This window comes from Canis lupus, chromosome 17 (genome assembly GCF_011100685.1).
Source record: "Canis lupus familiaris isolate Mischka breed German Shepherd chromosome 17, alternate assembly UU_Cfam_GSD_1.0, whole genome shotgun sequence".
Lineage (NCBI taxonomy): Eukaryota > Metazoa > Chordata > Mammalia > Carnivora > Canidae > Canis > Canis lupus.
The window spans coordinates 18368379-18384727 of NC_049238.1; the positions used below are offsets into that span (position 1 = coordinate 18368379).

Consider the following 16349-nt stretch of genomic DNA (forward strand, 5'->3'; position numbering starts at 1 on the left):
CCTTTGCTTTTTTTCCTTCCAAAAAAAGATGTCAATATTTTTTTCTTTTAGCCAGTTCAACTTCACTGTTTGCACACTACTGAAACAAGACCTCTTCAATATCCACCGGTTTGCTGAAGATGTTAAAGCGTTTATCTGTGGCCAGCCTCTTGGTTACATCCCTGAGAAACAACCGCAACTCTCTTAAAGTATTTTCCTCCTGGTCCTCCATCCGATTTTTTTCTGATTCTGATAATTGACGAGGTGGAGAAGGTAGTGCAAGGGGAAGCACTTCCATAGCACAGAGACCTAAAGAAGATGGGATAAAATGTTAAGATTCCAACATGGCAGAGCCAGGACCTCAGTTACTTTTCTATCATTCACTCAAAAAATAATTCTAAATATACAAGAACCATTTGCAAAACCAGCAAGTAAAAATTTGAATGGAAACCAACAGTAGAGAATAGATTTACTCCATAAGACAACTCACAGGACTCCTTAAATGTCAAATGATATGATTTTAAATAATTTTATTTTGAAATACCATTTACATACAACTTATGAAAAATATTTCAAATCAACAAAATATCTTCAGATGAAGAACTGTATACTGATTTTTCGTAAAGTCAATGTTGTTTAAAAACCTTCTCAAAATGGGATTGCCTTATATGCACAAAAGAGAAATAGGCAAGTAACAATTCTTTGATCCTTCCTGCCCCCAAAAGAGTTCTAATTTTAGACAAGTTTTCTGCGCTCATATTCTTAGTACACCATAGTAGGGGCGTAGGTACACACCTGTGTAGGGAGCAAAAAAAATTGATAAACCGGGGGAACTTGGGTGGCTCAGTTGGTTGTGTCTGATTCTTGATTTCAGCTTAGGTCATGATCTCAGGGCCATGAGACTGAGCCCTGTTTTGAGGCTCCTTGCTAGGCATGGAGCCTGCTCAAAATTCTCCTCCTCTCTCTGCCCCTCCCCGCCCTCAATCTCAATCTCTCTCTCTCAAAAAAAAAAGGTGGGGGGGAATAGCCCAGGTGGCTCAGCGGTTTAGCACTGCCTTCAGCCCAGGTTGTGATCCTGGAGACCCAGGATGGAGTCCCACATCAGGCTCCCTGCACGGAGCCTGCTTCTCCCTCTGCCTGTGTCTCTGCGTCTCCCTCCCTCCCTCCCCTCCTCCCTCTCCTTCCCTCCTCCCCCCCAAATAAATAAATTAAATTAATTAATTAAATCTTTTTTTAAAAAAACACCTGGAAGACAAATAGGTGGTAAATCCAGTCTAAAGTGTTATATGTAAAACCTATAATATTAAAAAAAAAAACTGTAATATTACTATATCTATCCTAAAACAAAAAAAAAAAATCTTCTCAAAAAGTATTAACTTTCCTAAAGATATCATTCCCTAATTCCTTAAAAGATTTTCCCAATATCACACTGAATTTCAGGATTAAAATTCTAAAACTTTTCTCTGATTTCTAGAATAGCCCCTAAGATGAAAAAATTAAAGTTAACAGAATCAACTCAAAAAGAAAAATAATTATGTTAATTTTTAACACAGATAATTCGATCTGTGAGACTAAATCATATCTGGGAGCATGCAGGATGCCTTATTAAAATGAATTGTTTTCATAATGAAATATTTTAAACATTGTTATTTAGATTAGCAGGAGGTAACACCCAATAATCAGGTGTAACTTCCATTTTTAATTTTCCAAGGTTTCTAGGGGGAAAAACCCCACAACTATAGTCATTTGATAGGTGCTCATTTTTAGAACTCTGAGAAAATGTGAAAAGGAGTTACTCTAAAGAACAATAAAATGATTGAAGTGTTGAATAATTAATTAGTAAAAAACAGAAGCAGAACAACTATGGAAAAACAAGGATTTGCAAGGGGTGAAAATGTATTTAATATCCTACAAGAACCAACCATATGAGAAACATAAAATACAGAAGAGGGGAAAGACACTTAAAAACTTTTAACAGAACTGCTATTTTCCAGAAGAGTATGAAAGATTACAAAGAAGACCTTATCTTTTATCTATCTTTAAGATTAGAGTCTTCTGAGCAACTTAGAGTGCATTCCTTACTTAAAGTCAAGGGGCTGAAATCTGAAATACTATGCTATTAGACCAACTCCAAGAAAATTCTAATGCTTAAAGTCATGATAGGTTTCCAAGTGCCTACCATAAGGTATCTAACATAATAGGTGCTTAATAAATATTTGAAAAATCAATAAGCCAGAAAAGGCAAACATTCTAATCAGCTCTTGACTCATCACACCTACCCTGACCCACAAAATAATCAGCACACCCTATGGTGTTCTCAAACTTATGGTTCAAGTCCTCTATACTTAAGTTGGCTAAAACAGAGCAGAATTGAAGACTTTTTGAGCCTCAGAATGTGAAATCTACTAGAGCAGCTGGACTGAAATAAAGAATACTACATTAACAGTCACTTGTTAATAAAGCCGTAACAATGAGACTGTACTTCATAATCTCAAGTCAGGTAAACACAATGACCACTCTGCAAGTGTCCATCTAAAAAGAAGTAGAATCTAAAAAACTGACTTTACTTCCACAAAGAAATTTTTTTTTTTAAAGGGTGACTCCAAGGGGCACCTGGGTGGTTCAGTCAGTTAAGTGTCTGCCTTCAGCTCAGGTCATGATCTCAGGGTACTGGGATAGAGCCCTGCTGAGCAAGAGCCTACTTCTCCCTCTCCCTCTGCCCCTCCTCCTTTGCTTGTGTGCTCTCTTTAATTAATAAATAAATAATCTTTTTTTTTTTTAAGTGACTCCAACAAAGGGCATTTCTTAACTCTATTCCCCATCTCCCCTCCCCCCATTTTTCTAAAGGCTTTAGGAACTTTACCAGTGTGTTTCCTTCGTGGTGGAGCCATTGATGCCTGATTGAGAATCAATTCTTGGAAAAATTTTCTTCTGTCTTCTTCAATAGGCCTTTGAATATACAAGACTTCTTCATACTGTATTCTAAAGATACATTTAACCTACACACATACACATACACACAAAGACATTAAATATATAGAGAATTAAAGCCTTACTTATTATACCAAACTATAGTTTTTTTCAACTTCCAGTACCATTTTCAATTTTCATTCATGTGGGGTTAAGTTAATCTAGTCCTAAGGCTATGCTGTTGAGAGATTCAACCTCATGAACTAAACCATAATGGCATATCAGTTGCCCAAGTCATTAATAAATTATACTATACCTGGGAGAGTCAGCAAATAATAGAATGGATAATTGATTATAATAGTTAGATGACAACAAATTCAAAGGAATTCTTGCATAAGATGGAAAGTAGTAACTCAGAATCTACATTAGAGCTAGAAGGATGTTAACACTGCCTTCTCTTTTATTATTCCTATGTACTTCCTACTTAATTATTTTCTTTCCTGGGCTCTTTTCATACTATTCTACTGTAACCTCTGGAATCCTGGTTTCACTCTAAATAAACAATATCTTCAGTTTCTCCCCAGAATGTTCCATGATGATACCACCTTCCACACAAAACTCCCAAGCAATAAGTCAGTCATTCCCACATCCCTCAGGTTCCTTCCCACTGGTGATTACCTATTTTACTTTTCCTTTGCTGCTCTATAAAGGCTTTGACCCCAGATGTTTCCTTCACAAGATAGGCTGTTTAAATCCTCCACACCATCCACATTAATTCTACACATTTAATTTTTAGGTTTTCCTGGGAGGTCTATATTCTACTTCTAGACACCAAACTCCCTGAGAATCGAGACCACTCCTTATTCATCTGTTTTCCTATACCTACCACAGTGACTGGCACATACTAATGCATAATTAGAATGGACTGAATGAGTAAATTTGCAATATTCTTCCCCAGCCCAGATCAAATTGGAAACTGCAAATGAAAATGGAAAAGGTCACTAATATGGAAAGAAGAACCAATTATGAGACAATGAGGAAACACTGGATCAAAATTCAAGACATCAGATCCTAGCCCAAATCTAGCCACAATTTATAGTAAACTTCATATAATTCATTCAATTTGTCATGTCTAACCACTTACTGGATTGAAGACTAAAAATGTCTAAATATTATTTCAATCAATCTTTACAACAATGAGGTATGTAGGAGAAAACTTAGACTTGAAAAGGTTTAAGTAACTGGCTTATGATCACAAAAAGTAGAGAAGACTAGATTACATAATCTCTAAAGGCATTTTCCAGCTCTAAAATTCTAGATAGGAAGAAATAATCAATGAAAAGTAGTATTCAAAATTGGGATTCAGAACTATTCACCTCAACACAAAGCCAAATCCTTTAAGAGTCTATAAAATTTCACCTTGTGTCCTTCCATTACCTTTTTTGTAGACTATTTTCATATAAAATTCCCCCAAACCTTTGATCTATGCTTCACTGATCCTTCTTCCAAAGTTCTCACAAGCAAATTTACAACTGAACACCCATTGTGTGCTAAATATAATGCCAAACACTGACATTACAAACTTGAAGAAAATATGATTACTTTCCCCTATCAAGGATCTTAGAAGTTTCACAAGAAAGCATTATGGTACCACACCAAAAATGTAATACTGGTGGAGAAACACAAGAGACTCTGCAAGAGGTAGAGGTGAAGAGGCATTGGACAAGATATAGCAGAAACAGCTATTATTAACTGGGTCTTGAAAAATAAGTAGAATGCAATACACTGGAAGTACCAGGATTTTGTTCAAGAGTAGCAAAACAAGATTAAATAATCTGAGTTTTAAATATTCTTCCTTCTCATCATTTTTCAACATTTGTGTTCAACTCTGTGAATACAAAAGCATACCAAAAGTAAGTCTGTAATAATCCCCTGATACTCCTGCCAGGTTATTATTAACAGCTTAGAATCTATCACTTTATAAGGAGGCTACATTTTACTTTAAATTTACTCCTAGCTTTATCTTCTGACATTCCTAGCCTCAAATTTTATGCTGCAACTAGACAAGCCTCTATACTCCCTGAAATCATACTCTTTCACACTGGTTCACAGTGGTCTCTGTCTGTGCTATCCATTCCTTTGTAACTCTGTTTTTAACTCTACTCAAGCCAGTGCTTTCTGGGTGATGCTTTCTCTGAATTTCCCAGATACACTCAGGCATACCGTCTAATACTCCTCATTAAACTTTAAGTTCAATGATTTTAGTAAATTCAGTTGTGCCACCATCACAAGTCAGTTTTAAAACATTTCCGTTACCTCCAAAAAGCTCCCTCATGTCCATCTGTTGTCAATTCCTACTCATGCTCACATTCTCTGCCCAACAACCGCTGATTTACTGTCTCCAAAGATTTGCTCATTCTAGAAATTGTGTATCATGTAGCCTTTTTGTCTAGCTTCTCTCACTTAGTATCATATATTGAGGCTCATCCACATTGTAGAATGTATCAGTAGCTCATTCCATTTAATGCTGAACAGTATTTTACTGTGTGTATATACAATGTTTGGTTTCACCAATCACCAGTGAATGAATATTGGACTGTTTCCAATATTATGAGTAATGGTAGGAGGAACATTTGTGTTCAAGTCTTTGTGTGAACATATTTCTCTTGTGTAATTACATAGAAGTGGAAATGCAGAGTCATATAATTTTATGACTAACATCTTTAGAACTGCCAATTTTTCCAAAATCGGCTATACCCTCTTACAATTCCACCAGCAATATATAAGGCTTCCAGTTTCTCTACATCCTGTACCAACACTCAATATTGTCTAGCGGTTGTGCAGTCACTCCTGAATGACTAATGATATTAAGAATCCTCCGGTTTTGTTAGCCCAGAGGAATATACACTCTTTGGTGAAATGTCTATTTAAATCTTAACTTGTGGTCTTTTTTAACTTAATTGTGGTAAAATAGTCACAACATAAAATTTGCTGTTTTTATCATTTTTAATTGTACAGGCTGTAGCATTAAGTATATTCACATTATTATGCAACCATCACTACCATCTAACTCCAGAACTTTTTCATCCTCCCCAAGTAAAATCCTGTATTCAGTAAATACTGTCTCCCTATACTCTCCCCTTTCCCCAGCTCCTGGCAATCACCATTCTACTTTCTATCTCTGTGAATCTACTATTCTAGGAACTTTTCCAAAGAAGAATCAGTTTGTCCTTTTATGACTGTCCTATTTCACTTAGCATAGTGTTTTCAAGGTTTATCTATGTTGTAGCATGTGTTAAAATGTCCTTCCTTCTTAAAGCTAAATAATGTTATACTGTATATATATATGCCACATTTTCTTTTCTTTTTTTTTTTTAATTTTTATTTATTTATGATAGTCACATAGAGAGAAAGAGAGGCAGAGACACAGGCAGAGAGAAGCAGGCTCCATGCACCGGGAGCCCGACGTGGGAATCGATCCCGGGTCTCCAGGATCGCGCCCTGGGCCAAAGGCAGGCGCCAAACCGCTGCGCCACCCAGGGATCCATCCCTATGCCACATTTTCTTTATCTGTTGATGGACATTTGTGTGTTTCCACCTTTTGGCTATTGTGAATAATGCTATAAACATGGGTATACAAACATCTATCTGAATCTCTGACTTCACTTCTTTGGACTATACACCCAGAAGCAGAATTGCTGGATCATACACAGTAATTCTGTTTAATTTTTTTAAGGAATCACTGTACCATTTATTTTCAATAAGGATGTACAATTTTATATTCCCACTAGCAACACACAAGGGCTCCAATTTCTTCATGTCCTAAACAACACTAGTTATTTTCTGTTTTTATGATAATAGCCATCCTAATGTGTATGAACTGACATCTCATTGTGGTTTTAAATTTGCATGTCCCTTATGATTAGTGATGTTCAGCATCTTTTCATGTGCTATCGGCCATTTGAGTATCTCCTTTAGGGGAAGTCTGGTTGGTTGGGTTTATTTGTTTCTGAATTGTAGAGTTCTTTATACACCTGGATATCAACCCCTTATCAGATATATGATGTGCAGATATTTTCTGCCTTTCTGTGGGTTGCTTTTTTTACTCTGTTAATAGTGCCCTTTTATGCAAGAAGTTAATTTTGATGAAATCACTTTATCAATTTTTTCTCTGTTGCCTGTACTTGTGGTGCCATAGCCAAGAAATCATTACTAAATCCTCGGCCATAAAGCTTTCTACTATGTTTTTTTTCTAAGGGCTTTATAGTTTTAAGTCTTCTGTTTAGTTCTTTGATCGACTTTGAGTTACTTTTTGCATATGGTATAATGGTCTAATTCACTTCCTTTGTATGTGGATATCCAATTTTCCCAGCACCATTTGTTGAAATGACTATACTTTCCCCCATGAATGTCTTCACACTTTTGTTGAAAATCATTTATTGTAGTCTTGTGTTGAAAGAGGGGGTCGTTCTGTTTTAAGTAATCTCTACACCCAACACGGGGCTTGAATTCATGACCCCAAGATCAAGAGTTGCATTCTCTTAGTGACTGAGCCAGCCACGCACACTGAAAAAGTTCTTAATACATTCTGGATTTCAGTCTTATCAAGATACGCAATTTGATGTATTTGAAATATTTTTTCCCAGTACGGCTTGTTTTCTCATTTTCTTAATGGTATCACTTAAAAAGTTTTGAATTTTGATAAAGTTAACTTTATCAATTTTTCTTTTATAGATCATATTTTTATATATTATACTATCACAACATTTGTCATACTATATTATTTCTTCAGGATTCTCTTCCTTCTAAACAATAGATAGATAGATAGGCAGACAGATAGACTGATTGATTTATTTGGTGGGGGGGGGGGGGGGGAGAGCAGAGGGAGAGGGAAAGAGAATCTCAAGCAGACTCTGCACTAAGTGCAGAGCCTGACATGGGATCATGACCTGAGCCAAAATCAAGAGTCAGACGCCTAACCAACTGGTTCACCCAGGTGCCCTACTCTAAACTTTAAATTATTAGAGAATAGTGTTTATCTTTGGATTTTTCACCTATTTAATTCATTCATTCAACAAAGATTTACTAGAAATAGGTACGTGTACATACATATCTATCTGTGAGTATTCCATGTGTGTGTACACATAAGACCAAGTAAGGCAACTAAGCATTGTGAATGAAAGTGTGAAGAAAACAGACATTTGGTCTATCTTACACAAGCTCACTTATGAGAACACCGCATTGCACACAACAGGTACACAACAAATTTTTGATGAATAAACAATGGTTTTAACTTGATAAATACAAAACTCTTATTTCCCTGACAACTTATCAGCCTAAGCATCACAATATTCAGAAATTGTCTCTCCGTAGTCTTAGAGAGTATAGTGCATTGTAAGTGCATGACCTTTGTAATCAGACAAACCTGGGTCCAAAATTTTACTCTGTCATACTAGCGTGAGACCCTAGGCAAGTTACTTCACCCCTGTTGGTTTCTATTTCTTTATCCATCAAATGGGAAAACCATAGTAATACTTTTTCTTACAAAGCAGTTAAAAAACTTGTGTTAGATAATACATATATAACTGGCCTCTACAATGCCTAGCACATAGTTCCATAAGTGACAGCAATTCTTTCATTACCAATTTCTTTTGTTTTACCTCATTTATTAAAAGTTAGAGTTGTCAGTCCCCCGTTTTAAAAGTAGAGTTCATGTAATCGCTATAATGGGGGAAATTAATGGTTTAAGGTTCACGATCTCAAAGATAAAAGTAATGGAAAATTAGGTCAGAAATGAACCTAAGATGGCTTTCATGAATAAAATTTACTTTCCTCAAAACAAAATAGGTAAATAATCCATTAAGTAAAAATAAAAAATAACATTTTACCTAAACACAAATAATTCATGCTCATTTACTAGAAATAGTTAACTGTGATTTTAAAAGAATTGCAATGACTGCATTCCTTAAAATTTTTAAGAATCATACAATTGTTTTACAACAAAAAAATCAATATTAAGATATTTCTCTTGTATGTTATTATTCATCTGAGTTTTCAATGCCTCTAGTTGATTTTTCTACTTAAGTTATTGATTTTTAACTCCCAGTTCCCAAGATAAACCGAGAGACACAAAAATACACGAAATCTTGAACTGACAAAATGTGGTTTGTAATCTTTACCTGCCTAAGTGTATTTGAGGAGATATTTCTTTAAAATTCATTTCCAAGGGTGCCTGGGTAGCTCAGCTGGTTAGGTAAGCATCTGCCTTCAGCTCAGGTCATCATGATCCCAGGGTCCTGGGAATAAGCCCATGTCAGGCTCTCTGCTCAGCAGGGAGTCTGCTTTTCCCTCTCACTCTCCCTTTCTCTCAAATAAATAAATAAAAATTTTTTAAAAAAATTCATTTCTAGGGATGCCTGGATAGTTCAGTTAAGCATCTGACTCTTGATTTGGGCTCAAGTCATGATCTCAGGGTTGTGGGACTGAACCCCAGGTGGGGCTCCACTCTGGATGTAGAGCCTACTTAGGATTCTTTTTTTATTTTTTATAAGATTTTATTTATTTATTTATGAAAGACACAGAGAGAGAAATAGAGACACAGGCAGAGGGAGAAGCAGGCTCCATGCAGGGAGCCCGATGCGGGACCCGATCCTGGGACTCCAGGATCACACCCTAGGCATGAAGGCAGGTGCTAAACCACTGAGCCACCCAGGGAACCCCCCTTCTTAGGATTCTATCTCTCCTTCTGCCCCTCTGCCCTCCCTGCCTAAAATAAATAATTTAGTCCCACTAAATAAATTAATTAAATTAAAAATAAAATAAAATCCATTTCCAATTATATCATCTTGAGTCTGCCCAGTGCACCTTAGTATCAAAATACATATTGTGAGTCTCTTCAGAAAGTTAAATGCAATTCTTTCTAACCAAAGTTTGTTTTCCTTCCTGCAAATATTTCTATTTTTTCTCTGCTTCCTTGTTTAAAAGTCCCTTTCCTATGCTCAAAACTCAAGTCTTTTTTCTAATTCTCCTGAAGAGAAATAATTTGCAATTGACATGTATCTATCTCAACTAAAGTTCTCCAACTATTCTCAGAGTCTACAGGCCCACAAAAGTAAACTGATAAGAAGAAAGAAAAGAAAAGAAAAAAAAGAAAAGAAAAGAGAAAAGAAAAGAAAAGAAAAGAAAAGAAAAGAAAAGAAAAGAAAAAGAAAAGAAAAAGAAAAAGAAAAAGAAAAAGAAAAAGAAAAAGAAAAAGAAAAGAAAAAAAAGAAGAAAGAAAGAAATGAGGCTGAGCAGGAATTAAAGCCAATATGGTGATTCAGTGGTAAATCCCTATTTTTTATGTAACAAATATTTATTTTTTAAAGATTTTATTTATTTATTCATGAGAGACACACAGAGAGAGAGAGGCAGAGACACAGACAAAGAGAAGCAGGCTCCATGCAGGAAGCCTGATGTGGGACTCGATCCTGGGACTCCAGGATCACACCCTGGGCCAAAGGCAGGCGCCAAACCGCTGAGCCACCCAGGGATCCCCCGTAACAAATATTTATTAAGCAATTCCAATGTGTCAAGAAATAGAAGGTTAAGGGTCAGTCGGACAGTACCCTCCTCTCAGAGAGCATGTGGTCTATTCTAGAGGTTCTCAAATGTTTTGGTCTCAGGATCTTATTAAACTCTTAAAAACCATGGAGGAACCCAAAAGAGCTTCAGTTTATATGGGTTACAACTGTCAGTAATTACATATTAAAATAAAAACTAAGAGCACTCCAAATTATGTATTCATTTAAAATCTATTAGAAAAAAATTAAATGGGGACGCCTGGGTGGTTCAGCGGTTGAGTGTCTGCCTTTGGCTCAGGGCGTGATTCCGGAGTCCTGGGTCGAGTCCCACATGGGGCTCTCTGCATGGAACCTGCTTCTCCTCCCTCTTCCTATGTCTCTGCCTCTCTCTGTGTGTCTCTCATGAATAAATAAACAAAATCTTCAAAAAAAAATTAAAACCTATTACATATTAACATTAAAAATACATGCTGAAAAATATATCCTTTTGAGAATTAATTTTCCCAAAATATAAAATACATAAAATAAAATTTACAAGAAAAGTGGCATTGTTTTACATTTCTTCAAATCTCTTTAATATGCTGGCTTACTGGGCACCTGGGTGGCTCCGCGGTTAAGCATCTGCCTTCGGCTCAGGGCATAATCCCAAGGTCCGGGATCAAGTCCCACAACCAGCTCCCTACATGGAGCCTGCTTCTCCCTCTGCCTGTGTCTCTGCCTCTCTTTCTCTATGTGTGTGTCTCTCATTAATAAATAAATAAAATCTTAAAAAAAAAACAAACGCTGGCTTATTGAGACAACCAGATCCTCATTTCTGCTTCTACATTCAATCTGTTGTAATATGTTGTTTTGACTGAAGTACATGAAGAAAACCCATATTCAAGCAGATATACAGTTAGGAAAAAAAAGGAATGTGACATCTCCCCTGAAAGTCTTGTGGGGTTCACAGAAGTCCTTGAACCACATTTGGAAAACAGCTCATCTAGAACAATGATTCCTGTTTTTTTTTTAATCTAACACCTCATCAGTAAAAAAATTTGAAAATATCCTTTCTAGTGTATTTAAATACACTATTCTATTAATATTATTTCTATTATAAAACTTATATATACAGTTTATACAGAATATAATATATTCTATTATAAAACTTATATATATAGATCAGGCACTTTGCTAGCCTACAGTTACTTAGTCTGCAACTCTCTATGCTTTTCATTTATTCACCAAATATTTATCAATTTGTGCTATTATTCCCTACCATCTCTTAAACAAAGCAAGCATTCTAAAAGCAAAGCTGAAATTTAAATGAATGGCTTGGGGACAGAGAATTTCCAAAGAACAGTAAATATAAAACATATTATGTAATGAGTAGTTTAAGAGAATTCTCTTAGGGAAGCCTGGGTGGCTCAGCGGTTGAGCCTCTGCCTTTAGCTCAGGGCGTGATCCCAGGTCCGGGAACCGAGTTGCGAGTTGCACATTGAGCTCCCTCCTGCGAGGAGCCTGCTTCTCCCTCTATGTCCTGCCTCTCTCTCTGTGTGTCTCTCATGAATAAGTAAATAAAATCTTTATGAAAGAGAGAGAGAGAGAGAGAGAGAGAGAGAGAGAATTCTCTTAATCTTCTCCCCCACTAATGTGGATATCCATGATAGTTTTGGTAGCTACTTGGTTAATAATAATAACTGGTTAATATGGGCAAAGAATACAGAAAACAAATGGGGGGAAGTTGAAATTTCAGGATTCAATGCTAGTTAATCTCTAATACTTTAGCTACTAATTAAGGTTACTGATAAACAATGAATAAATTGAATCCATTACAAATTATGACAATATAGCGACACTGAAAGTATGGTCTAACCTTAGCTTTAAAAAACTAAACCAACAGGGGCCTCTGGATGGCTCAGTCTGTTAAGTGTCTGACTCTTGATTTCAGCTCAGGTTTTGCTTTCAGGGTCATGAATTCAAGCCTTGTATTGGGCTTCACACCAATTTTAAAAACAAAAACAAAACACTAAACAATAAAATCATATATGAAAAAAAAAAATAAAATCATATATGTAAATAAACAACAGGAGTAGGCGAAATTGCTGGGGCTTGTTGTTGTTGTTAAAGATTTTATTTATTTATTCATGAGAGACACACAGAGAGAGAGAAAGAGAGAGAGAGAGACAGAGACAGAGAGAGAGAGAGAGAGAGGCAGAGACACAGGTAGAGGGAGAGGCAGGCTCCATGCAGGGAGCCCAATGTGAGACTTGATTCCGGGACTCTGGAATCACACCCTGAGCCAAAGGCAGATAACTCAACCACTGACCCCCCCAGGCATCCCTAAAATTGCTGTTATCAAGATGAGTTCATAAGACTTTTATTTACAAATTTTTCAAACAATATCAGGAAAACATCAGGTAACAATATATTCCTAAGTAGAACCCTCAATTACCCCCAAATTTTCTTTATCTCTTATAAAATTATAATAAAACTATTTGAGCGTGAAGATCTAATTTTTTAAAGTGGCTCCTAGGTATGTCCAGGTCCAATCCATTTAAATCAATTTCAAGTACATTCCTACTTCATAATACCAAACATTTTATAGCTCTGCGGTTTCCAACATAAATTCACATATACTATCTCACACCAAGAAGCCTATCTGTTATTATCCACATTTTATAGATGAGACAACTGAGACTATTCTAGGTTCAAATATTTATCCAAAATCAAAAGACTAGTAAGTCAGTACAACTTGTTTTTTCCTGACTCTTACTACATATAGTATTCCGCTAAACTTTATTGGCCTCTATGATAAAACAACATTGTGATTAATAGTCTTAATTAAGAATACTGGATTCTGAATAACCAAAAACGAATTATTCTACATATAGTTTACTTACAAATCAATAAGTGTACAAATCAACCTTAACAAGATATCTAACAAGTGCTAAACAAAAGAACTCAGTAAATAGGTATCTTAATCATAAAATTCTACATTATTATGGTTTACATTATAGCATTTAAAACATGCAAAATCTCTTAAATAAACTATGTTGCCTGGCCAAAATACTTCTAAGCATTTCTAAAGGTGGTCATATCAAGACCTAGTAAGCTTAGGGGATTAGAAGCACAACTTTTTTAAAAATCAATTTTGTTCACATGAGTTGACTATTTTTTTTTCTGAAGCAAATGTTACTTTACCTTTGATTCTAATATGTTAAATATGAGGGCTTTGAACTAAAAAGTATCAGATTTGAAAAACATGCACAGCAGTAATAACAAATTAACAATGATAATACCAAAGAAAGAACTGAAAGGTTAAATCCCAACAAATAATCTACCAGACAGCAAGAATAAGAAAGCTAATTATAATGGAACTATATGATACAGCTTAGGCCTTCATAGTATGTATCATACCGCACATATGCTGGAATTCTGGCCTAAATGTCAATTATCTCAATCTTCGCAGCAACAGTGACAAATATATCACTAGTATGCCAAAAAAGAAATTGAAACTTAAATCATTTACTAACTTGCTTAAGTCATAGGGCTAATAAGTAATGTAATCAAGGCATGAATCTAAACAGCATTTATTTTGCTAAAGAAGTTAAATTTATTAAATAAATTAAAATGTGTCCAATTTATAAGATCAATGATTTGAAACAATAAGGTAAATATTTAATCATTTCTTACCTCTTCAGGCAGTTCACTGTACATGGTTTCAGAGGTAGACAATAAAAATATAGGTGAGAATGATGGTATATCTTGCAGCAATGTCAGAAAAGTTGCTCTCACAGTTTCACTGACAGCTTCCCACCAATCACCAATGTGAGGCATGTAAACAATACTAGGTACTGTTCTTCGAGCTTCACGAAAAATCTAATTAAGGAAAGAACTGGCATTAAAAATTCAAATGGATATTCTCAACTTTACTCAGTAACCCCCAAATACATGAAATGTGTCAGGCCTGTTACTGTAATTATTCTCAGCTCAGATAATCAAGCTGTTCAAAATATGATGTAGTAGCCCCACATAGTAACTTCTATCTACCCTTGCCCCTCAAAAAAAAAAAAAAAAAAAAAAAAGAGGAAGAAGAAGAAGGGGTATTTTTTTTTTTGCCATTTTGTTATTCCTATTCAGTACTTAGTATAAAGGAATCAAATTGCTCTACTTATCTATCATGTAAAGATAATAAAGCAAAACACCACTATAAAATATTTTGCAAATAAAGAGGTAAACATGCACCTATATATCACCCATGTCAGAATGGTATCAGTAAAGCACAAAAAAGAGAAGACATAGTTTCCATGTTTGTGCACATTCCCTAAAATCACTAAATATATGAATTAAATAAACACTTTCACCACAATGTACCACCTTAGGGCTTAAAATGAACTACCTACTGAACCACTTGTTTACTTCCTATTACCTTAATTCAATCCTCCATAAAATAGTCACAAAATACCCTCACATTGCTAAAGAGCAATAAATTAATTAGCAAAAAGCTCTGAGATACTCCCATTGTCAGAAAATACAAACTAAAGTTTCCTTGGGTGTTAAAAAGAGTCCTAAGGGCAGCCCAGGTGGCTCAGCGGTTTAGCACCTGCCTTCAGCCCAGGGCATGATCCTGGAGACCTGGGATTGAGTCCCATGTTGGGCTCCCTGCATGGAGCCTGCTTCTCCCTCTGCCTGTGTCTCTGCCTCTCTTTCTGTGTCTCTCTCTCGTGAATAAATAAATAAAATCTTTAAAAAAAAAAAATAGTCATAACCATAGCTTAAGTTGCACTCTGCCAACATATGCCAGTAAGGACCAGGTTGGCTATTAGTAAGCTGCCAAGCAGAACTACTGCCCTTTACATATATGTCAACAACAGCTCAATACCCCGTGTCAACAATTCTTGTGAGTTAATATGGCATCTCCTCAATACTTTTGTGAGAGAATAAATGTAAAAATCTTTCCTCAATTTAATTTCAGAATTCTATTTCTGAAATTCTCTACTACTTTCACATTTCAATTAACCTGTGTAATGTGCAAGATAGAGAAATAACAATCTAATATTTCAAATGATTAGGATTATCAGAAATGTTCCTAATAATCAAAATGATTATTTTTCTTTAATGAGTAAGTCTACCACTTGCATGAATTTTTCAAATGCTACATTTTATAAAGCTTAAACATTCTGTGTAAAATAAAATGTACTGCCAATTTAATAAACCAGATGGAAGATGCTCAAATAAAATTTTCCCCAAAATTGGAAATGTAGATGTTATGATCACTCACATCAAAAGTAATATTTGCTCCTTCCCTTCCTTTAATATTTGCATATCCACCAATCCAGAACAGTTGTACAGTACAACTCCAGGACTCTCAAATTTTGACCTTTTCTGCAAACACGCACCCTCTTATCCTGGATCTTGAAAATCCAAGGATTATTGTTTTCCAAAGTTCTTGTAGAAGATTCATAAGAGAAAAACAAGCATAAATATTGGCAAAAGGAAGGAACCACACAGGAGCACAAAGGCAAGTGAGGCATTTAATTCCCCCTCCCCGAAAAAAATTTGTTACATGCCACCCAAATGAGGGATGGTATGTGGAAGACAGTAACCAATGCCTTTTGTCTTTCCAACTCCCATTCTGTGCTGGTAAAACCAGGGACAGTCAGCAGGGAAAGAAGTGTGCTTACATGAAAAAGACTAATGGGCTATATGGTTTACTGAGAAACCTCACAAAACTAACCACCTAATTCAGCCATGCAAGTTACCACATGCCCAAGAAGAGATAAGAAAACATGCCTTTAAAAAACATAAAATGTAGCCTTTCATTCTAGTACTTGTAGGTTAGGTTTTCTAGAAATGTGTGTAGAGAACATCCAGCTGCTAATAAGTACCAAAGAGTAAGGGCAAAGCAACAGAAAG

At 35.7% G+C, this 16349-nt stretch overlaps 1 protein-coding gene across 2 annotated transcripts in view; it reads right to left on the reverse strand.

Moving 5' to 3' along the window:
• ATAD2B (ATPase family AAA domain containing 2B) overlaps nucleotides 1-16349 on the reverse strand; it is a 158195-nt gene that overhangs the window by 33161 nt on the left and 108685 nt on the right. The window contains exons 19-21 of one of the 2 annotated variants that reach the window (XM_038560889.1): nucleotides 14127-14312; nucleotides 2843-2978; nucleotides 107-288 (exon numbers count right to left, since the gene is read on the reverse strand). In XM_038560889.1, coding sequence (XP_038416817.1) covers nucleotides 107-288; nucleotides 2843-2978; nucleotides 14127-14312 — 504 coding nt within the window. Of the gene's footprint in view, nucleotides 1-91; nucleotides 289-2842; nucleotides 2979-14126; nucleotides 14313-16349 lie in introns of both variants that reach the window. The other variant, XM_038560888.1, reaches the window with a different exon arrangement.